The sequence below is a fragment of the Hypoxylon trugodes genome (assembly GCF_022578975.1).
Source record: "Hypoxylon trugodes strain CBS 135444 unplaced genomic scaffold F4822scaffold_6, whole genome shotgun sequence".
Classification (NCBI taxonomy): Eukaryota; Fungi; Ascomycota; class Sordariomycetes; order Xylariales; family Hypoxylaceae; genus Hypoxylon; species Hypoxylon trugodes.
In genome coordinates, this window is record NW_026250021.1 from 2280399 (window position 1) to 2295103 (window position 14705).

Below are 14705 nucleotides of genomic sequence, written 5' to 3' on the forward strand. Positions count from 1 at the left end.
AAGATCAAGTCACGTCTAGATGGGCGAGAATAACAAGTATGGTAAAGAACTCTTTGATGCATCGTTTATTATCGGATTAATAATTACAAGACCTTGTTATTTGCTCCAAAATTCCTCAAAACGCCTGTAGCTTGTCTAGTCCGTGAATCCTTCCCTGATTGTATTCCTTAGACATCCTTATAGTATAGGGATTTACGCAATGGAAGTAGGCGGGTAAGAAAGGTCGGCAGCGACGGCGCCACCAGCAAGAGTGGCGTCGGAATAAGAAGGCCAGATGATGAGCTTCTGAGCAACATCGACGACGCTAAGGGTGGTGAAGCCGTTTTCGGGGCCAAATTGGTCGCTCCAGCCAGAGCCGATGGTGTAGGGTCCACAGACATTGTTAGCTGAGTCGGTTTGGCTGGCGGGGCTGCCCTTGACCGTGAAGCTGCAAGGGGTTGGGTCGGCTAGGTGGGTATCGACGCTGAATGTCCATGTGCAGCTAGTGTCGGCGTCATCGCAAACCCGCTTAAGACCTTCAACGGTCCATTGAGGAACATCGGCGACAGCGGACTTAGCCTCAGCAGCCGGAGTGGGTGCCGCGAGGGCGACGGTAGCGAAGACGGTGGCAATGGTGGCGCTGGCGAACTTCATTTTGAATGATTTTTGATTCTTAAGTATTAAGATTAAGTATTTGAATGATGAATAGATGAGCGAATGATTTGCTTTATCGTTGTTGATAGATGATTATGATTATGATGATGATAGTGTGTTGTTAAGACTATATTGGAGGGGGAACCTCTAACATTTTATACACATTCTTCCAGCTTCAATATCATGACTCCAAATTAGTTTTCGTATTCCTTACCTATCGTGAGCTGACTCCATCTCGGTTGGGCATTGGCCTCAGCCACTTAGACCCTCATTGTAAAACTCGTATTGACGTAGCCTGTCTTGTGGTGGTCTTTCGACCGTCACATGACCGGAATAATGCGATGTCATGGAATCTCCGATTCTGCCGTAAACTGTAGCGAATGTAACAAAGCAGATGAGGCTCAAGCTCGTATTCCAAGATCTGGGGTTATTTATTTAGATGCACGAGACGTCGTGTAGTGATCGTCGAACAGCCCCATGGATTACAGCTCTCCCCACACGGTAATGATCGTCAGTCTAGCCCTATATGAAAAGCTGCAATAGGCTATCTCGGCATATCTCAACCCCTAGCTCTAGCTAGCCAAGATACCTAGCATAATTGGCGAATCCACTAGAGCGGGGGCGTAGAGTCAAGTCGTAGGTACCTAGGTAGGTATGTAACGTGGTAACTGAGTATCTACCCAGCTACATACCTGGGTACCTAGCGTGGTCTATTCTATTTTTAGATATTTGTATGCTGACGGAGTTTCTAGAAAACTTCTAGAAAGCTTTTTTCTAATAATGTGCTATAAAATTTTTACGCGTTAATGAGTCTATAATGGTTTCCAAGATTGGTGGTGATTTCCGAGTGCCTCAATATCTCAAGTGCTTCCTATCCCCTTAAGCGCCAGATAGCTACAGGTCTCCAAAGGGAAAGTTACTATACAAACCCACTCTTCGAGCCAGATATTTTTATGTCAATCCTGATGTATTGATGATTGAAAATAATCGAAATTGTGTAATTGTAGATCTTTTAGGCCCTTTTATGTTAGATGATCAGATAGGACCCAGTCAGCCTGTATCGTACATACCTGTAGCCTTCTGGCGCTTAAGGGGATAGCGCTCGATAACCCGCCTAGGCCTGTCAAATTCCATTATCAATCCAGCAATACCTAGGTAACCCCTCGTAACAACGCCCTTGCTTTGTCGGCTGTTTAATCTGTTTAATATGAGTTGTACCGGCATAAGAGGCACATACACTCTTGGCGCCGCTAAAATAATTAATACGCCAATAGAAGTAGGCGCAAAGCGAAGCGCTGTTTTCGTATTAAAGGATGATGCGTGTTATTGCTGAATATGTTCTTACTCTTCGGCCAGCTCTTTGTCCACCGCCTTTTGCTGCTTCGGAGTAATCGAAGATCCGACCATGGACGATTTCCAAGGTTCACACCCGGTTTAAACCTGGAAACCATCACGATGTTGTACAATTCTGTAAAACCGTCGCAATTAATTAGGTAAAATCTGACGCAATTCGTTTCATCAAGGGAGCTGCCTTACACCTACCTCATACGCGGTCTATGTTTAATATATCTTTCATGAATGGGTCCCTCTTCATTAATACCCTCGCTTGTACTAGAATCTAATTGGCAGTAGGTAATGGTAGTACATTGTCGAGATTAATCCCTCATGTTATTATGTTATTCCTTGAGTCATAAGGGCTTTTTTGTTCGCACTCATTCTATGAATTCTAGGGTTACATCATGTTGAGATAAGGGTTAGGGTTGTGGCCTAGGCCGTTGTGTTACCCCAGGGTTATAACATAAATCAGAAGTCAAATGAGAGCGGCTTGTGTAGAAAGGTAACGTGGACAGCCCTTTTTTATTCGGGCAGCATAATGTGACTACGATGAAAATCCAGACTGACAAGATCGGCCTTCTAGCATTTGTTGGCTTACGCGACGTTGTTACGAATCAAAAGTCTTAGCCCCTGAGTTCTTAGGGTAACCTTGGGACGGTTACGAAAAATTCCATATTTTCTCAATGAATGTATTAAGGTCAGTTGCTACCACACTTCTACCTAAACGAGCGGCTATTTGATGGCAACAATACGACGTGTCCCTTTACACCTAGGTACGTCTCCCATCTTATAATTTAGTTTGTTCGTAAAAGGAGTTGATAATAAAGGATATCGACACAAGTACCCCCCGAAGCATCGTCAACGGAGCGGAACAACATGGGCACTCCGATAGTTGGAGTCCCTTGGTAGGCAGTGCAACGCTGCGTAGTATCTCACAGCTCCTCAATACGAAGGCGGAAATACTTTAGGATCCCGTGGTCCCCCCAGCGGCTACTGGGCTTCACTACGGCCTTTGTAATTGCCCCATCCGGAAGGGAGGCCCCTCCCGGTACCTCCGAAGGCTTTATTTCTTGCTCCACAACGGCCCCTCCCGTGTACCGGAGCAATCTGCCGTCACCATCGATAGCCTCGGCAGATATTGCGATGATATTCTTGGTCGGGATACGGAGGGATGTCTCAAAGCTCGTTCTTTGCGCTTCCCCTAAGAAGTATTTGGATCCGTAGTTGTCGGTCAAGGCGTAAAACCTCCACGTCTTGGTCTCCGTGTCACCATTCCAGCTTACATAAGCAGTTATGCCATCTTTGCCTTTAAGGGCTACAATAGCAGGTTCTTCATTTGGAATGCCGGTCCAATTATAACGGAAAGCGCGGTAGTTCTCGACTCCGTGGCCCAAGTAGCCGGAGTCCATATATGAGTGGAATATCGGTGTTCCATTGGGAAGATATTCGGTCACTGCCCCCGAGGACCCCCAGTTTATGAGAACATTCCCGTTCGGGAGCGTCTGCGTAGAACCTTGGGATTTAGACAGAAGGTCGTCTGGTGGGAAGAATGCTTGGACAAGCTCGGCTTCCCACGACGTAGTATTTACCTTTATGATCTTCCCACTACTTGTTGGTGCTGTATGAACTTCAGATCCTCCATTATGTTCTGTCCCATGCGCACTGTTGTCGTAAAGACTGATCACTTCTACATTATCTTGCTGACTGATGTATCGAGCGTGATGTTGGAAACAGAATTTGGCTTCCTTAGGCACTTTAAAGGAGCTGTCTTTTCCGTCCAACTTCCAGATGATGCTTCCGTCAGTGCCGTTGATTTTGTGGATGCTGCATGCATCACGCGCAGATATCAGATAGTTCCCATCGGAATCTTTATCAACACTGTTGATATGGAAATAATCCCAAGCATCGGAGCTGTTGAAACCAGAGCCTGCTTGACCAGGATTTAGCGGAAGGATCGCTTCTACGTTATGTTAGAAAGACATAGCTATCTTTGATTCCAGGGATCAAAACTTGCCATCGGGGGAAACGTGATCAAGGCTTGACCATTCGAATAACAGTTTTCCGGTAGAAATATCGAGTTCTTAACCTCAAGTTAGATTATTTTATATAGCAGGTCCGAGTTTTAAGTACCTTGAATTATGGCATTGACAATCCACTGTTGCTCGGCGCTGCCACCCCAGGCTGTCAGATCACGGGGAACTGGTTGGTAGATCTGAATGAGACCAGTTTCCTCGTTAATGATATGAAACTCATGCTTATCGACGAGCTTGTGGTTTCCAGCCCTGAGTTCCCGAATTGTCTCATAGTGGTTATCCATAAAAGTAATGTGGCCATGTCCATGACCATAACCTGGATTGTGGTCTCCTTCAAAACTGAAGATAATATCCTTGCCTTTCCAGCGACCTGCTTGGAAGTTGGTGGACCAAATGCTGTAGATCCCATAACCAGACCAAATCAAGTCTCCGTTGTCGCGGAAGATATATGGACCAGCCTGTCTAGGACCATGCTGCTCCGTAGGTGTATCTGGGAGCCCCGCGAAAGGGGCAACAAACAAATATCCTTGTTCGACGTCCTTAGTCGCCGGAATAGTAATATTCAACCTTGGCGGAGCTAAATCCGAACGGGACTTGAATTGCCAGTCCGCGACGGTTGGAAGTGGTAATGTCAAGGCCGCTCCTAAAAGTAGAACAAGCTTCATGGCGGTATGCGAGTAGGGTAAATTCTGGCTGCGTCAGAGAACAACTCCATCTTGCAATATTAAAGGAGGGTACATTAACCTTTGCTTAAGAAAATACCCCTAGATAGCCCTTCTTGAAAATTGTTTGAAGAATTTTTCCGATTCTTAGCTTCAGTGATAGATCAGGTTGTATGACATGAGAAACGAATTGTCGAATTTCGGTCGAAGGCGTAATGGCGTTCATATATGGCTCCGTGGTGCCTATGTCGCACATTATCTGTGCAAAAGCGCCATAATGCACATATGGCGAATCAAGGATGATTACAAGAAAGGAATCGACGAACCAGCGCCGTTCCGTTCCTGCAACTGGGATGTACTACGACGATAGATGTGACATAGACAGGCAGTTAAGTCGAATAACGGCGCGAGAATCCACAATGACACCATTTTAGCCTACAAATCATTAACAACTAGGGAGTAGTATATATGCAAGGAACCGTGTCTATGTGTCATAGGCCGGTTTCTCTAGCGAAATTCCGAGTTCGGGGAGCAAAGCCTTACCCGCGTCTTAGCTTCTCGGCCGTTCAGAATCCCCAAGTCTGGCCGTACCACTTGAATCATATTGATGTCAAAGTACCATAAATCTGTCGTGTCTGTCAACCCTAGGGTATTCACAAGATTACACAATCAGTAAAATCTAGCATCCTATTAGGCGTACAAAGACCCACGCCATTGTTTTCTCTCAATACTTCTAATACGCCTTCTAGTTACGATTAATTAAAATGTCTACTTTTAATGAGAATCAATTCGACGACCCAGAAGCGAATAGAGAACTTTCTCAATCGTCAGGGGTTGATCACGACTCGGACGATGGGGAACGTCAACCCTTAATAGGTTCAATCCCACCAAAGGAAGAGGGTTGGATAGCTCCTCGACATTTTGTTTGGATTGAGTTGGCGATAATGTCAAATGTATTTCTTTATGGGTTTGATGGGACTATTACAGCATCTACGTATGCCGTAATTAGTTCGGAATTCGATGCGACCAACACTGCGTCTTGGCTTACAACATCGTATCTTATTACAAGTACGGCTTTTCAACCTCTATATGGCCGTGTATCCGATATTTTCGGTCGTCGTATCTGCTTTTTTATTTCCACTATCACGTTTGCCTTGGGCTGCCTGGGATGTGGTGTTGCGAACGACATCGTTCTACTCAACTGTACGAGAGCCCTGGCTGGCTTTGGTGGTGGGGGACTTATGACTATGGGTAGGTGTACGACCTCACTCAAAGGCCGCGATATTTAATCAATTCTTAGCCACTATCGTCAATTCGGATATGATACCATTTCGTAGACGTGGGATGTATCAAGCCATGCAAAACGGCATTTTCGGCTTCGGTGCGATATGTGGTGCCTCATTTGGGGGCTCGATCGCCGACACTATCGGATGGCGTTGGTGCTTTCTCTTGGTAGGTGCATTCTATCGTGCAGGGGCTTACGGGACTAATTGAGAGCAGCAAGTACCAGTATCAGTCATTGCACTCTTTTTCGGTTATATAGTCATAAAAAACCAGCGAGATAACCTTGGAGGGATCTCGAATCTGAAGGAAACTTGGCGTATAGTCGACTTCTCGGGCTCTCTCCTTTTAGTCGTCGCAATATCGATTCAGCTAGTTGGGTTGAGCTTAGGGGGCAATGAATTGCCCTGGAGTAGCCTATGGGTTATAATGTCCCTTGTTGGAAGTGTTCTGCTGTTCGGCCTATTCCTTCGAGTCGAGGCTAAGACCACTGCGATACCGGTGATCCCTCTACGCATGCTGAAAGGTCGTCTGCCCATTTTCATCCAATTGGCTAACGTCTGCGCTGGGATTTCCGCATATGCGGTCAGTGTTTCCAAGAAATACTATATCCACGATACTAATCTCTTCCCAAAGTACCTCTTCCTACTACCCCTATTCTTCCAGATAGTGCTGCTCGATTCAGCTACTACCGCAGGGGCTAGACTCGCCATCCCATCATTAGCAACCCCGATCGGTGGTCTTATCGCCGGCATCGTAATGTCACGATGGGGCAAACTTATTACTCTCATTCGTATAGGGGCCATTTTTATGGTCCTTGGAAATGCGTTGGTAACCTCACTGAATTTCGTGGATGCTAACTGGAAATATTACGTTTACATCTTCCCCGCCAATTTAGGACAGGGGATTATATACCCTGGTATTCTGTTTACCTCGTTAGCGACTTTCGAACATGCTGGTAAGCCATTATAGAACCGTCCGATTACTTTCGGATTGAGCTTAACACCACCTAGACCATGCCGTATCCTCGTCTACCGTTTATCTCATCAGATCTCTCGGGACTGTCTGGGGCGTGTCCGTTACATCCGCCATTGTCCAAACCACGCTCACTATACGACTTCCGTCTGTCTTAGGCGATATACCAGATAAATGGAGAGTACGACCCTTTTTACTATCCAACTTTTCTAGTCATCCCATATTTAGGTAACTATACTGATCCATGTTGACTTAATAGGTTATTGATTCAATCCGGCACTCGGCCGAGACTCTACGCGACCTTCCACTAGATATTCAGCTCAAGGCACGCATGGTCTACTATGACGGACTACGGTACTCATTCGCCGCCTCAACCGGCTTTGCGCTTATCGCGTTTTGCGCGGCGATGTGCGCCAACGGCAGGGGACTGCGCAAAACCACGGGCTAGAACGTTGTAGACATCTAAATTTATAAAATCCTAATTAGAAAATTCTTGAACATTTTTAATTGGTTATTTATATGGTACGATTCGAAAGACCTACGTCTGCGCACCTTTCTAGGACAAGTTCAATAAATCAAGGCTACTGCGACGTTAAAGACCCCGCGATACCTTCAATACGCTCGATTGGTATGGTGAACTGATAAGAAAGTAGTTTCTCATATACAAGCTATTAAAGCTCTCCAATTCCACTTTCATGGTGCATGATACTCTGTTTAATTCGGCCAATACCACACCGTCCTGTGCTTATATGCATTAGCATGTGCATGGGATAGCATGGCAGGGCCATAGGATTTTTGAGGTAGCAACCTTGGAACTGTAAGGCTATCTCAATAGTACTGGCCGGAGAGGTAGCCCCCTATTTAAATATTTAGGTATGGGAGGTTCATGTTTGGAGGCTTTTGTATGAACTACAGAACGCCCCCTTCTACCTCATCTTCGGTGTGCTCTTACAAAATGAAAGCGTCAACCATGGAGTATACCTAGGTAAAAAGAAGTAAGTAGTTAAAAAGGCCTCGGGTGGGCTTCATTATACTAATTATGTTTCCTTTAGGAAGTTGTTTGAGGATAACTACACCGTTGGCTGGGTCGCCATTGTTGGGCCTGAGATCGCTGCCGCAAAATTACTCCTTGATGATGAGCATGAACGCATAGCTGTTGCCCGTGGCGACGACAATGGCTATATCCTAGGCGAAATAAGTGGCCATAATATTGTTCTTGCATTCCCGCCCTCAAAGGGTGAAAGTGCAGCAACACATTGTGTGACGAACATGTCCCGTACATTCACCAATATCCAGTTTTGGCTATAAGTCGGTGTCGGTGGCGGTGTTCCCAAGCCTCCAAACTGGACGAACCCACGACTTGATATTCGTCTTGGGGATGTCGTGGTTGGCAAACCAGAGGGAAGCCATAGTATGTATTATGTCTTGGATATACACACAACTTGTCCCTCCTAAACATGATTCTTTTTAGGCGGTGTATGTCAATTTGACATGGGGAAACGGGTGGGACTTAATCAACTCGACATCAAGTATCACCTAAATAGGCCACCAAACTTCCTATTAACAAGTGTAGAGACACTTAGATTAGACCAAGCCTTCAATGGGGGGGAAATGCGACGTTACATAGAAGACGCAATTGAGAAGGCTAAAGACCTTGAAAGACTTGAAAATCCTGAGTTCCCAGGAAGGAACAAAGACCAACTCTTTCAGAGCACATATAGCGATGAATGTCAAAATGACTTACCGGCATACCAACTGGGCCAAACGAAAACCCCGACCGCGCCTCTAACTGTTGAGCGGAAGGACCGAAAAAACAATCACCCCTCTGTTCACTATGGGCTCATTGGCTCTGGTAACCAAGTTATTAGGTCTGCGAGCTTCCGAGACATGCTACGAGATACGCATAATATTTTGTGTTTTGAAATGGAGTCTGCGGGCTTGATGAACAATTTCCCATGTCTAGTAATTCGCGGCATATGCGATTATTCAGACAGCCATAAAACTAAGGTTTGGCAGCCATATGCAGCAATTACCGCAGCAGCTTATGCGAAGGATCTGCTAAGGGTTATAGGACCTTATAAGGTCAAGGAAGAGAGGGTCCTTGTCGAGTTGGTTCAGCAGTGTAAGCTTCATGAAGTAACTTGTGTTGAAAATGTTTACTAAGTACCAAATTAGTGCGGCTAGAATTTCAGAGGAAAATTGATTAGACGGGGGCGTAACGGCCGGAGAAGGTCTAATGGAATAAGAAATCTAAAGAATTGGTAGTTAGTGATTTATGTCTCAGTGTCGGGAAGTCAAGGTTTTGTTCTACTCGGTTCCTTACATCAATGGAAGTCTGTGGCAAAACTACCTGGGTATATGAGGTACGCAACTGCGGGTGTGGTGGTAGTGATCGTAGATTAAATGCCAGCACCAATCTACTAACCCTATAAATGTGTGAAAGTTACAAGCTATCTTTTCCGATCCAATAAGAATAGTTATGCCGTCTTCATCGTCCTATGAACCCAGCAACCGCCATTACAGACCACGGAATTGGCATCGGACATATTCCGTTCGAGTAGAACTTCTCGACGACGACGACGATGACGGATATACACGAAGCCGCGAGACTGGGACCCGACCCGACGGACCAAGACGCGGTAGATCTGCTCCGACAACTTCGGGTGGTACCAATACTAGGCCTTCGCAGTTCAGGGAAAGTAGTCGAGTCAGGAGATCGTCGGCGACTGCCACCTTAGGCCGCAACGAACATCCACAATCAACAGGGCAACAACATACATCCGCGCGGGACCGGCAAAAAGGAACTACATCGCGCACTTCCCAAGCTAGCCGACGCGAAGATAAAGGATACTTCAGCGCCACCGACGACGTTCGCTCACAAACCTCTACTCCCCGCGCATCAAGAAGCCACCGCCCCGAAGCATCCCAACCCAAGCACTCCGCATGGCGAACCCCAACATACGACCAACCACCCACCGCCCGCCGTCCATCCTCACAGAACCGGTGGAGCACAGGGCACCACTCATACAGAAGCACACAAACGCAAACCGACGGACGAGGTTGCGACCGCTGCGTAACTCCGCACCAGCACTCCAGCGTAGACGGTCGATCAATGAGATACCCCTCCGAAAACATTATATCTTATCCCGCGCCCATACCGGAAAGATTGCACTCGATACACTCGACGCAGTTAGCTCGGGATCAAGGTGGACTTGAGTATCACGGACGATATCGTGATCATGAGCGTCGGCGGAGTTGGTGGCAGTTAATACCGCTTATATGCTTGACTTTCGGACGCTCGCGTGAGATCTAAGTTTCGGCTTCGGCTCCGCCGTTGAGACCTGCATCTCGTGTTAGTGTGTATAGTTGTAGATCTCGACTATACGGTTAAATGAGGGCCGTGGAAGGTGAATGAGGGATTCCGGGCGGAAGTATGGTTGCAGAATGGGAGGATGGTAAAAAATGGATCGAATAGGGGGTAAAGTTAGAACCGTGGAAAATAATCTAGATAGGTAGTATGGTGGCACCATCGGATCTATCCGATAGAATGTGTAACCATCGGAACCTCCGAAAAAAAAACATTGAAAAGGGTATCTGAATTTCTATTTTCTATAAAGTACCGCGAACTCCGCGCTCCTATCTTAATACTTGATCCATGCGTGAATAATGCGCTTTTCGCCCTATGTGGAAATGAAACCATTCTTCAACATAATCGTCGTTACAATTTCTTGAACACGTGTGTAAAAATTTCCCGACTCTTTAAAAGGTTTACGACTCTTAGTCTCTCATTATCTAAATGCGCCGAGTCGGAAGACTGTCCGCATGGAAGATGAGCGGCCGGGGCATTAAATTCTTTCTCGAGGAACCTGATCGCTGGAATTGAGCCGCCTTCTCGGATATAGAGGGGCTTTCGGACCTTGGACCCGCCGTTGGTGTGAGTGCCGTTCGTTCCGTTTCCGTTGGTAATACCGTTGGTGACACCATTGGCAGTGTTGTCGGAGAAGAAGGGGGCCCAAGCTTGCACCAGGGCTTCCTCCAAGGTTCGAAAGATATAATTGCTGGGATCACCCAACCAAGGCTCCGCTTGGTTGTCAATTTGGATACTCAGCTTATTGTCCGACTCTAGGTTGCTGAACTCTTTCTCGAGAAAAGAGGTTAAGGAGCTAGTAACTTCTTCTACCTCTTGTCCAGGGACGAGTCGAACACTGATCTTAGCATTTGCATGACTGCTGATTAAACTACCATCCGGTCCGGAAACTTTGACTTTATGATGTGTAAGATTTGGCTCCCGCCAACGTGCCATAAGGCTTGCCTTCAGCGTCTCCGCCGATTCGTCTTCATGGCCTTGTTCCATTAGGACGGATAAGATATCGTCGTATCGGGCTTCTTCTTCAGTAGTAAGCGGAAGTATGCCATCGTAGAAGCCAGGAAGCATAATCCGATTCCGGGGGCCCTTGAGCTTGGACAGAAGCATCATAAGATCTGACAAGGGCTCATTGACCAAATAGGAACCATCGACACCGGAGTGTAGGTCAGGGCTTTTCGACTCAACGCAGACGGTAGCATGCATAACGCCTCGTAAGCCATACGTTAAGCATGGAGTATCGTCATTCAACCAGTAACTGTTCGCTAATAAGATGTAGTCGATATTGCCGATACGATCCTTGTACTTTCGCACGGTCTCCTTGAATCCGCGGGATCCCGATTCCTCCTGCCCTTCAATTAGGAAAACGACATCTGAGTCTAGGGATTTGGCCTGCATGAGATCAGTAACTGCGTACAGTGCAGCCATTATTGGACCTTTATTGTCGCTGACACCACGGCCGTACAAATAGCCATTGGTTCCGATCAATTGGAAAGGATCATTACTCCACTTTCCGTTCTTAGTTTCCGCCGCGACAACATCGTAGTGGCCGTAGAACAGGATCCTCTTTCGTTTCTCGGCAGGTTGCAACTTGCCGCTAAACTCAGCAAGTACCACAGGATGATGTAGCGTATCTTCGCAACTCAGCATATCTACATCGCCTCCTAGTTTCTTAAATAATGTGCGAAGGAAACTAGCGCCTCGGCGACAATCCTCTGCGTACTCCGGCCGAGATGATACCGTCCTAAAGGATACAAATTCGCGTAATGATGTTATCATCATATCTTCATGTTCTTCGTGTGACGGTTGATCGGCTGATGCCTCATTCTTGAGCGTCCATACGGCGACGTTGTTATCATTGGCCCCTGTAATATAGAATTGATTGCGATTTTGTGTTGTGATGGCCGAGGACAAAACCTTGCCATCATGAGCCTTCCACTGCGTTAAGCATTGGTATTTCTGATTAACGTTCTGAGAAGAGTCGTGTTGGTATTCTCCATAGTGGACGGTATTATGTTTCTGTTTCGAAGTTAGAGATTGGGCCAATAAGGGGGATGGGATTCACTCACACAAGCAGTACCGGAGCGACTTGCACTCCATAAATACCCCCAGCCCATCTGAAGAGACATAACATCGCCCTTATGAGCTTTGATGGACCTTAACTTCTGTTTTGTATCAAGATCCCATAGCTCAATCATACCATCTAGCTTCCCACTGTATAGGAATGATCCATCTACGGTAAGTGACATGACAGACATGGCATCTTGATCGCCAAGAGCAATGATCTCCTCAATACCATTCTCGAATCCATCTGGGCCAATTTCTCGGCCACCTAGTTTCCAGACTTTTATCGTGCCATCTCCACCGCCTGATATTAAAACGTCCTCGTCCGGCTCGGTATAGGCCGTGGTGGCCTTTGTTATAAGCATACAGTATACATAGCCGTAGTGAGCGAACATTTTGTTTGCTCTTTTATCTGTCTCAAGCATTGTATGGGACCGAGGTATTAGATCATATCGTTCGTCGGTGGGTCGCGGTGTGCTCGTGCCACCAACAGCACGAGAATCAAAAAATCGGTGGTTTCTTCGATCGGGATGGTTTTGCGAATCTTGTGTAACGCGTCTGTTTGGGTCTTTTAGACCGACCCATTGGATCGACGTGTTTTGGGCACCATAATAAACGGTCTCGTGTTGGGAGGAGTAAGAAACGGAGAAGATGTCCCCGAAAGAGTCATTTGTGCTGTATATCTCGTAAAGTCGCGTCATGGTTCGAGGGCACCATACGTTTACGATCGGATCGCTAGCACTAGAAAAGAGAAGGGTGCCATCTTCGGACAGAAAGAGGCACATGACACTGCGTTTGTGGGCTTGTATATGGTGAACTTTCTGAAAAGTGCCCAAAAGCCACACAACAATTTCTCCATTTTGAGTCCCAGCGTATATGCTATCGTTTCCGACAGCAAGGGCAAGAACTGAGCTATCGTGTTTGAGATTGTGGTATAGTTGAGGTGTCGTGTGAGGCGGAATTTCGTGGATGGGAGAGGGGGCCGAAGCCGCCATTGCAGATGGCATCGTCGCTATTCACAAGTTAATTGCCACTGTGAAAGCATAGGGGAGAGTTCAATAAATGGGTAAGATCATATAAGTAGATAGCGGTGTTCTCCCTATTCAAACGTAGTGGTAAAAGTGAAAGTGTGGGAAATAAAGTTGGCGATGTATGATAAATCGGTGAATTGAATAGTGTTGGAAATGACGTGTTGGTGTGCTGATTGACGGAAAACGATTGAATGTGGGGAGCTCTAGCTTCAACCGATAGCGCCTGCAGCGACTTGCTTCAGGGGGTGACTTCCAAGCTCAGGGGCATCCACCACCCGCCACTACCGCCCCAGGATTCCAATGGGTACTAAGTGGGGCAAGACTCCGGGGTATTTCCTAGATAGTTCAACTAAACCCCCCAACTTAGAAATTTAGAGTAAATCTGTATGCAACAGTGTTCCTGTCAAGGACAGCGCGATTGGTCAATCATCCTAGAATATCTCCTAGATTGGAAGCTCTGGAAATGTATCACAGAACTTTAAATCTTCGCGAGAACTGTAAAATGGAGCTTGGGTGACCATAATGATGATTCAGCAGGATTGGGGGGCAGGGGTTCTCGAATAAAATAGGGTTATGCTGTGTTGCCCTATAAGGCCCTATAAGGAGACCTCCCAATGCTGTAACCCCCTATTAATTGTGACTCAACACCATCCATTGATCTCGTGATAAAAAAAATTGGCCCAACTTACTACTTATGTTATTCTGTGTATTTTCAACATAAAGCTTCTTGTGAGCTTCGTTGCTCTCCTTAATTTTGGATTCTTCATCATCGATCTCCTGACAGCGTTGGCAACTGCTTGTTCTTGTTCTCTCACCTAGCCCGACGGCCATGGTTATAGTCTCTTGGTCTTAAGTTGGAGTTGTAATAGTCGATTCATAGAGCTGAGAAACATACATGCACGAGAGGACACGTACGAAGCAAATCAGTCAAGTCAAAGCGGGCCGGGTCCTTTTAAATACGCACAATGACTCCCGACAGCCGACTTACGGTGAGTGGATTTTTTTTTTCTTATTATGGATGTTCGGAAGATCAATTGGCTGGTTTGCATCAGTACTTATTTGGTTGCTATCAGAGCTGGACTGGCTGGCTACACTAAGAATGGAGGCGTAGTCGGGCAGACTGGAACGTCCGGGCTCCCTATGGCGCGATCTATGGTCTTCAATACGTGAGACGTGGTAAAGTGGACTTTCATCTCCCGTCCCATCATCTTGTTAAAATAGCCGTGTTGGCTACAATATGTTATACAAGTACCAAGGTCTCATGGGAAGAGAATCCCGTCAGAGAGAAGAGGTAGAGATCACTTTAAGACACGGTTGCTGGTCATAG

The 14705-nt window shown here is 46.4% G+C and overlaps 6 protein-coding genes across 6 annotated transcripts; 3 read left to right on the plus strand and 3 right to left on the minus strand.

Annotated features, from left to right (window-relative positions):
* Window positions 1-39: 39 nt before the first annotated feature.
* On the minus strand, window positions 40-1204 carry F4822DRAFT_407796 (small secreted protein). The gene has a single exon (XM_051458528.1). The coding sequence runs from the start codon at window positions 631-633 to the stop codon at window positions 193-195; it is 441 nt and encodes a 146-aa protein (XP_051313630.1). The 5' UTR covers window positions 634-1204; the 3' UTR covers window positions 40-192.
* Window positions 1205-2643: 1439 nt separating this feature from the next.
* Window positions 2644-5143, minus strand: F4822DRAFT_407805 (ASST-domain-containing protein). Its single transcript, XM_051458529.1, has 3 exons — window positions 4099-5143; window positions 3983-4048; window positions 2644-3928 (listed from the first exon to the last, which is right to left on the minus strand). Exons 1-3 carry the CDS (start codon window positions 4664-4666, stop codon window positions 2901-2903), a joined length of 1662 nt encoding a protein of 553 aa, XP_051313631.1. The 5' UTR covers window positions 4667-5143; the 3' UTR covers window positions 2644-2900.
* Window positions 5144-5256: 113 nt separating this feature from the next.
* Window positions 5257-7367, plus strand: F4822DRAFT_444394 (major facilitator superfamily domain-containing protein; the record flags this gene model as incomplete). The annotated part of the gene is made up of 6 exons (XM_051463229.1): window positions 5257-5914; window positions 5964-6115; window positions 6164-6529; window positions 6581-6902; window positions 6958-7100; window positions 7179-7367. Exons 1-6 carry the CDS (start codon window positions 5428-5430, stop codon window positions 7365-7367), a joined length of 1659 nt encoding a protein of 552 aa, XP_051313632.1. The 5' UTR covers window positions 5257-5427.
* A 522-nt stretch (window positions 7368-7889) lies between these two features.
* F4822DRAFT_444398 (nucleoside phosphorylase domain-containing protein) lies at window positions 7890-9262 on the plus strand (the record flags this gene model as incomplete). The annotated part of the gene is made up of 5 exons (XM_051463230.1): window positions 7890-7894; window positions 7972-8156; window positions 8229-8330; window positions 8391-9041; window positions 9095-9262. The coding sequence occupies 5 exons, from the start codon at window positions 7890-7892 to the stop codon at window positions 9124-9126; spliced, it is 975 nt and encodes a 324-aa protein (XP_051313633.1). The 3' UTR covers window positions 9127-9262.
* A 37-nt stretch (window positions 9263-9299) lies between these two features.
* Window positions 9300-10465, plus strand: F4822DRAFT_407810 (uncharacterized protein). The gene has a single exon (XM_051458530.1). It carries the CDS (start codon window positions 9399-9401, stop codon window positions 10230-10232), a length of 834 nt encoding a protein of 277 aa, XP_051313634.1. The 5' UTR covers window positions 9300-9398; the 3' UTR covers window positions 10233-10465.
* Window positions 10466-10502: 37 nt separating this feature from the next.
* F4822DRAFT_407811 (glutathione degradosome) lies at window positions 10503-13537 on the minus strand. The gene is made up of 2 exons (XM_051458531.1): window positions 12353-13537; window positions 10503-12302 (listed from the first exon to the last, which is right to left on the minus strand). The coding sequence occupies exons 1-2, from the start codon at window positions 13352-13354 to the stop codon at window positions 10638-10640; spliced, it is 2667 nt and encodes an 888-aa protein (XP_051313635.1). The 5' UTR covers window positions 13355-13537; the 3' UTR covers window positions 10503-10637.
* Window positions 13538-14705: the final 1168 nt, after the last annotated feature.

What these genes read in the sequence shown, in the direction of transcription:
- F4822DRAFT_407805 (XM_051458529.1), bottom strand. Translation starts at nt 4,666, where the DNA reads ATGAAGCTTGTTCTACTTTTAGGAGCGGCCTTGACATTACCACTTCCA. An exon ending in TGTCAATGCCATAATTCAAG is followed by an intron (nt 4,049 to 4,098) that starts GTACTTAAAACT and finishes CTTGAGGTTAAG; the next exon opens with AACTCGATATTTCTACCGGA. An exon ending in TGATCACGTTTCCCCCGATG is followed by an intron (nt 3,929 to 3,982) that starts GCAAGTTTTGAT and finishes AACATAACGTAG; the next exon opens with AAGCGATCCTTCCGCTAAAT.
- F4822DRAFT_407796 (XM_051458528.1), bottom strand. Translation starts at nt 633, where the DNA reads ATGAAGTTCGCCAGCGCCACCATTGCCACCGTCTTCGCTACCGTCGCC.
- F4822DRAFT_407810 (XM_051458530.1), top strand. Translation starts at nt 9,399, where the DNA reads ATGCCGTCTTCATCGTCCTATGAACCCAGCAACCGCCATTACAGACCA.
- F4822DRAFT_407811 (XM_051458531.1), bottom strand. Translation starts at nt 13,354, where the DNA reads ATGCCATCTGCAATGGCGGCTTCGGCCCCCTCTCCCATCCACGAAATT. An exon ending in GTCGCTCCGGTACTGCTTGT is followed by an intron (nt 12,303 to 12,352) that starts GTGAGTGAATCC and finishes ACTTCGAAACAG; the next exon opens with AAACATAATACCGTCCACTA.